This window comes from Zootoca vivipara, chromosome 16 (assembly GCF_965207765.1).
Source record: "Zootoca vivipara chromosome 16, rZooViv2.hap1.1, whole genome shotgun sequence".
In the NCBI taxonomy this organism is placed as follows: domain Eukaryota; kingdom Metazoa; phylum Chordata; class Lepidosauria; order Squamata; family Lacertidae; genus Zootoca; species Zootoca vivipara.
In genome coordinates, this window is record NC_142599.1 from 39608104 (window position 1) to 39619720 (window position 11617).

The 11617-nt window shown below is 47.6% G+C and overlaps 1 protein-coding gene across 1 annotated transcript in view; it reads right to left on the reverse strand.

Moving 5' to 3' along the window:
• Positions 1-11392, reverse strand: part of LOC118075759 (CUGBP Elav-like family member 3) — a 67235-nt gene extending 55843 nt beyond the window's left edge. Inside the window, exon 1 of the mRNA XM_035097965.3 lies at positions 11111-11392. Coding sequence (XP_034953856.1) covers positions 11111-11255 — 145 coding nt within the window. The 5' untranslated portion in view covers positions 11256-11392. The remainder of the gene's footprint in view (positions 1-11110) is intronic.
• Positions 11393-11617: the final 225 nt, after the last annotated feature.

Below are 11617 nucleotides of genomic sequence, written 5' to 3' on the forward strand. Positions count from 1 at the left end.
ACACCTAGGAAGAGGTGGCTTTCATTTGGGGAGGAAAGACTTGGGAGGCCAAAAAGCACACACATTTGCATGTGAATTTCTGCCTAAAAATCAGTGGGGATTGGTGTTTGAAAGCGGGGACAATTCGCTTTCAGTATGGGAGGGGGAAGCACCCCTTTGAAATGAAAATAATGCCCAAGGCTGTTTTTCTTTTTTAAAAATGAGTGTTTCACTGCTTTATTCTTTTCGCAAACTGCTTTGAGGCTGTTGCTTTTAACAATCAAGCAGTATCGTTTTTTAATGAAATAAACAAACAAACATGAAACAAAATCCATAGGCCCTATCCTTCTCATTTTGGGGTGAGAAAAACTGTTTCACCTTACTCCAGAAAAGGTGTGTGTTTGCGTGTATTAGGCTTGCCAGGTCAACAGCATCCTAGAACCTGAGATTTGAGAGCCCAAACCTGAGACACAGAGGCGGCCCTGGTGGTATCCAGGGGCGGTTCCTGGAGATGGAAGTTAATTGGGAGAGGAGAGTTCCAGCACTCTGAGTGTCTATACTAAAATTTGCAAACAGCTCCTGCAATACTGAAGCTTGCAAGCTGCAGGCACTGTCTCCTTAATAATTTCTTGCTGTTATTATTCAAGGCCCTCTCATCTCTACCTGCCACCTGGAGGAGGCCAGGTGAACCGGGAAACTTCAGGTGGGACCTGAAGGTCTGGAAACCCTTCTAATATACACTATCTCTCTGTGTGTGTTCCCTGATTCTATGGTACTGGCTTCTGAGGCTCCATCTCGATCCCAGCCTGCCTTCACCGCAAACTTCCACTTCTACCCCTGAACACTAGAGTATTTTGCTGAGAATGCCTGTCTGTTTGCAAAACACAATTTCCCCCCTCTCTTTTAAATGATGGTCGCATCTACGTATCTGTTTGCAAAGCCAGCTCAGGATACTCTTTGGGGGGACTAAGGTCAGAGAGAGGGAGACGAATGAGGTTCCGGATGAAATCACAGAGCATGGCAAAATAGCAGGAAAAAATTGCACTTTTGTCCATTTGTCCCCTAAACCAGATCAACTGAACAAAAGAAGAAACACACACACACCTGTACAAACCCTCTACAGCCACAGCCTGTAAGAGCTCTCTGGTTTCAATGAAATCAGATTCACATGGTTCAACTCACGGAGAGATCATCTCAGTAAACTTCACAGCAGCAACTTAAGTTTTGCTATGAGGATACAATACTACAGGCCCACCTTAATTATCCAAGTGACATGCATTAAGAGAGAAGTAGTTGCAGGCTTCGGGGAACTCTTAAGAAATTTAATGTATTAAAAAAAAACACTTGCAGGGGAGATCAAAAAGTGTGTGTGTTGAGGAGGGCAGAAAAACTTGGAAAAAACAAGCAAGGGGGGGAACAGAATAGGGTATCTTGGCCAACTGGAAGCCTTGGCAGGAGTGTTCCATGCTGCAACATTTTGTTGCAGACCCCATTTGTTACCCATATGTTACAATTTTGGGGAGGGTTGGGATTAGGGATGGGCAGGTGTGTCAGTTTTCAGTTTCTCATTTTCCCAATCTGAAGTTCAGTTCTCCACACTTACACCTCAGGTTGCAAATCTTTTTTTTTAAAGGTTCTCAAGAAAATTCACTGTTATTTTAGTGCAATTTTCTCCTAATATCCACATGCTCGCATGCAGTTTTAGTGTACCGTAAGACACATATTTTAGCAAAGCAGTTCTCCCTAATACAACATGTATTTGTACATTATATGCATTCTTATGCACACTTTACCACAGTATATGCATTTATGTACACATCCCTTGGGTGGAGAACTGCATTGCAAAATTCGAAGGGGTGCGAGTTTTGCAGGAGGGCCGCATTTCAGTCCGTGCATTGTTTTGGAAAGTGTGAATTTAGTAGGTTTTTGCCTTTAAATGAGAACTCGAATTTCTCTCCCTATCCCATGAGCGACAGCAAATTATCTAGAGGCATTCCAAAGATTTCTGTGTGCCAGGTGAGGTCTATTGGCCTCCGGTACCATTTACAGGGAATTTTCATAAGTTTGATTTTGTCACGCCAGTCTAAGAAATCTGTCCCAACTGATGCCCCTCTCATTTATTCAGCTCTGCAAGGCCCAGGACTTCATTTGCACCGGGCCTAACCTATCCCCCATCTCTCAGACAAGGGGATGCCAACTGACCATGAAAAGCCCACGCCAGTCTGCTCCTGCACCCATTTCAGCAGGCTGATTTGCAGGAAAGTAGGAAGTGAAACCCTTTGCAGCATGGAAATAATGTAGGGTCAGCTCTGCTTGCTGTTACTTCAAGTCTCAGGAGCAAGAGGCCGGTCCAAGAAGCTGGCGAGCCTGTCGAGGTGAGATTTAAACCAGGCACAATCTAAATCACACCCTGAAGCTCTGTGTTACGTCAGTTGTCTGATGGGTAGCAAACCACTGCATGCAGACGCAACCCTTTCGGCCGTTCAGATCTGAGGGTTGCTGGTGGGGTCAACCGTAACAGCAGCTGAGGAAGCAGCCTCATACCAAGGCAGACCCTTGGGTCCAGCCAGCTTCCTGCTGTTGACACTGACCAGCAGAGGCTCTCTGGGGTTTGGACAGGAGTCTTGTCAAGGAGATGCTTTCCCACTGAGCTGTGGTCTTTCTAGAGGAATCATAGAACTGTAGAGTTGAAAGGGACCCCAAAGGTCATCCAGTCCAACCCCCTGCAATGCAGGGGTCTCAGCTAGAGCACCCATGACAGATGGCCATCCAACCTCTAGTTAAAAACCTCCATGGAAGGAGAGTTCACCACCTCCCGAGGGAGACTGTTCCACTGCCAAACATCTCCTACAACCAGGAAGTTCTTCTTGATGTTTAGTTGAAACCTCCTCTTTTGTAATTTGAATCCATTGATTTGGGTCCTCGAGCATGAGAAAACATCTTCCATGTGAGAGACATCTGAATATGGCTAACACATCTCCTCTCAGTCTCCTCTTTTCCACACTAATCATACCCAACTCCCTCAGCCGTTCCTCATAAGCCTTGGTTTCCAGATCCTTGATCATTTTGGTCTCCCTCATCTGCACACCTTCCAGCTCGACAATACTATCCTCCTTAAATAGTGGCACCCAGAACTGGACAGATTCCAGGTGTGCTCTGACCAAGGCAGAATATAGTGGCACTATTAGTTCCCTTGATCTGACACTGTACTACTACTACTACTACTACTACTACTACTACTACTAATTTATTATTTATACCCCGCTCATCTGGCCAGGTTCCCCCAGCCACTCTGGGCGGCTTCCAACAAAATATTAAAATACAGAAATCCATCAAACATTAAAAGCTTCCCTAAACAGGGCTGCCTTGAGATGCCTTCTAAAGGTCTGGTAATTGTTGTTCTCTTTGACCTCTGGTGGGAGGGCGTTCCACAGGGTGGGTGCCACTACCGAGAAGGCCCTCTGCCTGGTTCCCTGTAACTTGGCTTCTCGTAGCGAGGGAACCGCCAGAAGGCCCTCGGCGCTGGACCTCAGTGTCCGGGCAGAACGATGGGGGTGGAAACGCTCCTTCAGGTATACTGGACCGAGGCCGTTTAGGGCTTTAAAGGTCAGCACCAACACTTTGAATTGTGCTCGGAAACGTACTGGGAGCCAATGTAGGTCTTTCAGGACCAGTGTTATGTGGTCTCAGCGGCCGTTCCCAGTCACCAGTCTAGCAGCCGTTTTCTGGGTTAGTTGTAGTTTCCGGGTCACCTTCAAAGGTAGCCCCACATAGAGCGCATTGCAGTAGTCCAAGCGAGAGATAACTAGAGCATGCACCACTCTGGCGAGACAGTCCGTGGGCAGGTAGGGTCTCAGCCTGCGTACCAGATGGAGCTGATAAACAGCTGCCCTGCACACAGAATTAACCTGTGCCTCCATGGACAGCTGTGAGCCCAAAATGACTCCCAGGCTGCGCAGCTGGTCCTTCAGGGGCACAGTTACCCCATTCAGGACCAGGGAGTCCTCCACACCTGCCTGCCTCCTGTTAGCCACTATCCAACCTCCACCTGCCTCCAGGCACTCACACAGGACCTTCACCGCCTTCACTGGTTCTGATTTAAAAGAGAGGTAGAGCTGGGTATCAACCGCATACTGATGAACACCCAGCCCAAACCCCCTGATGATCTCTCCCAGCGGCTTCATATAGATGTTAAAAAGCATGGGGGAGAGGACGGAACCCTGAGGCACCCCACAAGTGAGAGCCCAGGGGTCTGAACACTCATCCCCCAGCACCACTTTCTGAACACGGCCCAGGAGGAAGGAGCAGAACCACTGTATAACAATGCCCCCAGCTCCCAACCCCTCTAGACGGTCCAGAAGGATGTTATGGTCAATGGTGTCAAAAGCCACTGAGAGATCCAGCAGAACTGGGAAACAGCTCTCACCTTTATCTCTAGCCCGCTGGAGATCATCAACCAGCGCGACCAAGGCGGTTTCAGTCCCATGATGAGGCCTGAATCCCGACTGGAAGGGATCCAAATGGTCCGCTTCTGTTGATGCAGCCTAGAAAAGCATTAGCTTGTTGCGGTTTGGGGGGGGGGCGTGGTTCTTTTTTTGGTTTTTTTTTGCAGAGCAGGGCTCCCAAACATCTAATCAGATTCCATTTTTTGGCAGATGGTCCAGGCTAGGCCTTTGGGAACAATGTTTTGGGTCTTTTTCTTTTTTCAACCAAGTGGTACATAAATCTTAAGAAATAAATAAACAAATAGTTCACAAAGCCCTAAGAAACTTGGTTCTAAAGTTACTAGGGGACTGCCTGATTCTACCTCGATTGACAAGATCGTCTGATGGGCCACTTCTGGTGGTTCTCCCCCAGGCCCCAGGGGTTCAGCTGGCCTTAACTGACTCTTTAATGCAGCGGGCTCTGCCCTGTGGAACTCCCTGCCTCTAGAGGTTCAGATGGAACCACTCCTGACTTCTTTCAGCTGTCTTTTGAAAACTGAATACTGCTTAGACAGGCCTTCCCAAGACGAGCTTCTCTTTCCCACCATCCACCGAGGTTCTATTGACATTTCCAAATTATTTTTTATGGATATTTATAAACGTGGCTACCTAGTGTTTTCGACATGTTGTAAGCCACCTTGAGAAAGTGGATTATAAATTGGCAAATAAGCGAACGAATAAAATGCTAGTTGTGCCGGAACAGGCAATGGGGGTAGGATCCTTTTGGCTTACCGGAAGGATCCAGCAGTCCGTTGCAACGGAAACAGTGTGTTGGGTCTAAATGGGCCTCCCTTGGGCTTGATCCAGCAGCGGTCCTTGAAACTCTCCCAGGCCAAGAGAGAAGGGGGAGGCCTGTCTATCTTCAAGCCCATCTACCTGTCTCTCCTTGTTTGCTTAGTTAGTTAATATGCTCCTACATTATAATGAGCCATTCCCGTTGGGGCAATTAAGAGATTAAATTTGGCAGCTGTTCCTGTTCGCTCTGATTTGGCAATTTCCGTATCCCTCCCCCCACCCCAGCCCCAAATTGGGGGTTGAGCAGAACCAGATATCACACTGCCCTGGGCAAAATTAATTTCATATCTATCCCCCACCCCCCCAATGCCCCTCTTCCTCAGATCTTGCTGTACCAAACTCAACCTAAGCAACAAAGAGCAGCAGAGTTGAATCTTCTGCACCAATTTTATAGAATGAGAGAGAGGTGGGCTACCGGGGCAGGGCGGGGGCAGGAGACCAGGCACAAGTGGGGTTCTTCTCCCCCTACAGGAGTTTCCTTATTAGCTAGCCACCCCTGAGATTCTGCAGCACACACACACACCACAAGCAGCCACCTGAACTAGCGAAATAAAAGCCTCCTTCATCATTTCCCAAAGATCCTTCTCAAAGAGTTATCTTAAAAAACGTGCAATGTTGTACAGGTGGCTGTGGCCGATAGGAATTGTGGTCCAAAACACTTGGGGGGCTCCAGTTTGGCAAAGCCGGCCCTATCTTTCCTTTTAAAAGAAAACCACCATCAGCTGTGCTTTAAGGAGTCCTTCCCTTATTTTAGGGGGTGTAAACAGACAGACCAAGGAAATAAAAGCCCCACAATCATTCCAGATTTTATTTTTGATTTATCTCGGCACACGAAGGACAGCTGCCCAAATCATCCTGGAAAAGGAGGCCGACTTTGCCCCTTGAATTGTTAAAAATATTGCAAGTTATATAAAGACAGGGTGGAATAAGTTACCAGAGCCCCTGTTGTCCCATCTCCCTGCCCTGTGGTGCCCGGAACTTGGGGCTGTTTGCGTGACAAAGCCCCCAAGAAATCCCAATAACTCACAACTGACACAATATTTTAGGTTTGGTTTTTGGGCATTATTTTGGCCACAACTTTATTTAAAATACAATTTAATTCTGAGTGTTGGCTTAGGCTTTGGTTAATCCTTCTGTCCACTCTAAGGGACAGGACCATTTCCATCTGACCATTGGGTCAGGACCATACCATCTGCCCCATTGGGCAGGACCAATTCCATCTGACCATTTGGGTCAGGACCAGCTCCGACTTACCTAGGGGTTGGTAAGTCAAGTAAACACCCCAAGGGATTGGAGGTACGCAAGCTTTTCAAAAGAATGAGAAACCGAAAGGAACGTGGTCGTTAAGTTAGAAGTGGCTGTCAATCAACTCTAGGCACGCCCTGTGACTCATCCTAACTCACTGCCCACCCCCTCCCAGATTTCTTTCAGGCTCGTCCGCAAACGCCACTACGCTCTATAAGTGCAATGGACTTTGCTGTAGATTTCGGCATTTTGTGATCGGACAAGATCGGTAGGTAGATCCTAAACATGCTGGAGGCTCCCTGCCTTCTGACTTTCAACCAGCCTGTGGTTTGGCCCTCCCTGTCATCTTCTTAGCCCCGAGCTTCAATTTTGTCCTAGTAGAACACAGCAGGGAGGAGGTTGGGGGCAATCGAGAATGAGTTGGCTCTAGTTCCACCTACTGTGGGCCTCCCTGCCTTCCACGCCACCATGGGCACCAACCACCAGTGACTAAAGATTAAGGGTGCAAGACAGAAGGAGACCCCCGTGAGCATGTTTACTCAGAAGCAAGCCTCTCAGGTCCTGGTGAAGCTTGCTTCAGAGTGAGCACAGTTTAGGAATGTCAGCTGGGAGAACCATCCCACACAGGTTGATTCAAAAGGAAGTCTCACTGCATTCAACAGGGCTTGTTCCCAGGTAAGTATACAGGTACTGTAGAATGGATTCAAACCTCCCTGTGTCCCCCCCCCCCGTATAATGGAAAGGGAGAGACCATTCAGTTCTGGGTTATGTGAACAATAACTCGTTGGACTTCCTTCATCTCTGGCAATTAGGCTTTTGGAATTGGTGAGCAAGGAAGAAGAAGGGCAAGCTCATTGCCAAAGCTTTGTGGTTGTTAGGTGGATATTATATATACTTCTTACTTCTATGCCGTCAGACCAGATCTTTCTCTCCCCAGCCATGCCAGGCCAAATTTGACAGGTGGGTGGGACCAATCACCTGTCAATCATCTGACATCACTTCGACATCAGATGCTGCTGCGCCCCAACGGTCGGGACTTCGAAGCGCAGCACGCGCTGTTTCAAAAGCACATTTGCAAGCAACCCTTTGCTGCTCTTTAAACCTCAAAAACCTTAGTTATACTGAAGGCCAGGCTTCCTCAACCTCGGCCCTCCAGATATTTTGAGACTACAATTCCCATTATCCCGGACCACTGGTCCTGCTAGCTAGGGATCATGGGAGTTGTAGGCCAAAAACATCTGGAGGGCCGAGGTTGAGGAAGCCTGCTGAAGGGTCTTTCCCACCTGGTTTGATACACCAGCTCTGATGAAATCCTGTTTTCTATCGATTTAAAAGCCACAGAGGTGTTTAGCTCTTTAGATTAGGATGGTGGTGGGTTAGGATCAGCCTTTCTAGATGCAGGGTGTGTGAAACAGGAACCTAACACCTTAGCACTCATGTGCGCTAAAGCAATGAGGTGCATTTGTTTTCCCATGGAGAGATTTCCCTTCTAAAGATTCCTTGGCAGGGTCGAGGGTTCTTGGACTCTGCTACAAACTCACACCAGCTAATTGTTATGCATTGATTACATTCATTACCCACCTTTCCTCCAAAGAGCTCAAGGCAACATACATGGTTCTCCCTCTCCCTGCTTTACCCTCGCAACAACCTTGCAAGGGAGGTTAGGCTGAGAAACAGAGAATAGTCCCAATGTCGCACCCATTGGCTGAATGGAGTTCTAGAACCCTAGCTTACCACCACAGCACAGGTGGTTCAAGGCATCCACAAACATGAAGAAAAAGTACTGGGGGAGGAAGGAGGGACAACGATTTGCCTGGGGCCAGGGCCAGGAACACAGAATGTGCCCAGGAAACCGAGGACGAGCATCCTGCCTCCGTTGGCATAGCCATTGCAGCTAGCAGCCAGTCATAACGGTGCCCCTCCATGAGGACAAGCCTGATCCTCTGAGCAAGGGTAGCAATGTGCTGCCCTCCAAATCTTGCTGGACTACAACTCCCATCCTCCTTGCCTGTTGCTGCACTGGCTGCTGGGTGTGGACCCCCTGAGAAGGCTGGTCAGATGTGGTGGTGGTGGGAAACAACCACACACTGATCTGCAGAACACCCAACCTTTCCCCTTGTTCAGCTCCTGTGAAACTGAAGCTACTCAATGAATTCTAACCAAAAATAATAATATTCAAACTGCATCATATTGCAGATTTAGAATATGCTTGTGTTTTTCCAGACCTGGAGGTTTGTCCTCAGCCCCCAAGCCCTGCATGGAAAATCTGATGGGATTAGTTTGTTAATTGATCTTATTTTATTGCCAGTGTTTTGCAACACCAAATGTGCAATACCACCAAACATGAAACTTTAACTCCTGCTCAAACATCCTGTTTATTATTATTTTGGGGGTGGGGTGGGGTGAGAAATATACTACACCCTACAAATTCCAACATACTCAGACTCCAGGCCTCAATCTCGACTCATTTCCCTTCTCACAAAGCTTACCAATTCCTTTTTCTGCCCTTGCTCCTCTGCCTTTAATAGCAGCTCAATTCATTGGAACTTGGGGTGGCAGGTGAGGGGGGAGAGATATTTTTTTCATGGCTGGTCCCCTTGTAAACTGAACCCTTGTCCGAGTCACAGAAACAAAGGTTGATCGCAAAAAGCTGGCAACTTCCTCGTCTGCGCGATACCTACCAAATACCATTTGCAGTAAAACCAATAGAAACCAACCAACCAACCAACCCAATAGCCTCACACCTAGTAATTGTGTTCCCGGATGGCCTGATGGGTGATCAGTTCTGTTTTCCTAGACTTCAGAGACAAGAGCAGCTTCAAATGGGCTCAGCAAATGTCACTTCGTTTTCTTATTGCCCCCTCTCCCAGCAGTTTACGAAGCCAAAACAATTTTTCACAGAACGGTGCCACAAATACCTGCCAAACTACGTCCATTAATCAGCGTTTTGGATCAGTAAGCCCAGACACATACGAGACGCCTCTTGCCTCCTGCTCTATCAGTTGCCAAAATTTGGATGCTGATGAAATCTCAAAATTAAGGGAAGCTGGACCTCATGAATTTTTGCCACTTTAAAAAAGACACCCCCCAAACCCCAAACCTCTTAATGTTCTTAATTATACTCCATTCCCTTCCTTGTGTTACTTCAGGGTCTGCTAAATGGATTTTGCTCTGCTTTCTCTTCGCTCTAAAGTGGCACTTGAGGGCAAAGCAGTGTTTACGAGCCGGCATCACAGGGAATAATAATAATAATAATCCTATATGGCAACTTTTCCTGCCACTCACCTACAAAAGTTTGATGCGTCTTGAAATGTGGTTTTAAAGACAATTTAAACAAAATAATTTCAGAGCTGGCTACTCTCTTACACAGCTGAGAAATAAAGGCCTGGGAAGGGGAGGCAGCCACAAGGAGGGGCAGTTTTGCTGGGGAATTTGGAGGGGGAATGATCCGGCAAAAATAATAAAAACCACCCAAGAAAGATGAAAGCTTTCTTGTCCTGAAAACCAAGAGGTCTCCAGAGTTCTGTTGTACAGGCATGTTTAAACCTGGAAATCATTCCAGGCGCTGCAATTGTGTCACCCAGCACTGAGCTTCAGCTAAAATTACACATTTGTTTCCTCTTCAAAAAGGTGGCTTTTATTTTAATTTCCTTTTTTTTAAAGAAAGGGCAAAACTTGATAAGCAATTAGGTTACAAAAATTCAGAAGCTCTACTGTCACAGGTATAAAAATAACACTGTGGATTTATTTAGCTACACTTTAAGAGGAGAGGCGGCACTGAAGCCCCTTCTGAAAAAGGTGGCTTGACCCCTCCCTCTTTTCAACTCCAAAAAGAAAACATAAAAGAGGAAATGAACTGGAGAAAGGGTCTGCTATCTTTTGCCCCCGCCTCCCTCTCCCTCTCTCCCCCCCCTCTCTCTCACACACACAAGCTCAAAGCCAGTGGAAATCTGCTCAAAATACCCTCCCCGCTAAACGATTCCTGCTCCCCTGCTAACTTAGAGCCCTCTGGCTTCCGAACCTTTCTCCACATGACTTCAAGAAATCAGAACCTAGATGCCCACCCTCCATCCCATTGACACAGGCAAGCGAGTCTAACCCCATCCTGTGGGATGCTTAGACATCCAGAGTCCTATTCATGGTGCCCTTTTGGAGGGGGGACGCGAGGGGAGGGGGAAGAAATCTACTGGCTCTCTACCTCCGGCCATCTGTTACCATCTCCCGCCCCCCTCCTCCTGGAAAAACCGCTTACCCTCAAATGCCTTGCTCTGACAGCCCTCCCTAAGCCTACAAACTCCACGCGTAACGCTCGCCAGTGACGAGCCGGGCGGTGCTTTCTGAAAGACGAATTTATCTCCTCGCTTAAAGCTGTCTTTTCTGTGCCCCACCCCCACCCCCGGTAGTACAATTCCAGGCGATACTTTGAGCTCAGAATTTCTTCTTCTCTTCCTCTTTCTTCTCTCTCTCTCTCCCCCCCCCCCCCAAGTACTGTCCCCTCCGGCTTTGTTGTACTTCGCCTATTCAATCCCACCGCTGCCACCAGCGCATCCAACGCGCGACGGTACCGGGGCGCAGCGCTTCGTGGTTGCGCGGAACGAGCGCCTTACCTTTATGCATGCCGGTGTATTTATCCTTAATGACTGTCAACTCGTAGATTTTGCCGAACTGCTCGAAGATAGGCTTAAGGTCCTTCTCCTCTAAATTCCGGGGGATTTGTCCAATGAAAAGTTTGATGGCGTCTGGTTCCTTCATTGGTCCAAAAAGGAGCGAGCAGGAGCGAGCCTCGAATTCAGAATGTTAACCAAAAAGGGGGGGGGAGAGAAAGAAAAGGGGGGAATCGCGCCGGAACAAAACAAAGAAAAAAGGAAAGGAAAAAAGAGCAGAAAATCCCAAGCTGGACTTGGTCGTCTTCGTCGTGTGTGTGTGTGGAAACAAAGAGATCAAAAGCCGGCAGCAGTTTGGGAGACAAAATTTCCCTCCAATCTCGCTTTAATTGAACGGCATTTCCGTCTGCCTCGCTTCTCTCCCAAATCCTTCAATTATTATTATTTTCTTTAAAAACAAGCAAACAAAAAAGGATGAGGAAGTGTGGTGGGGGGACGAGAAAGAGAGGG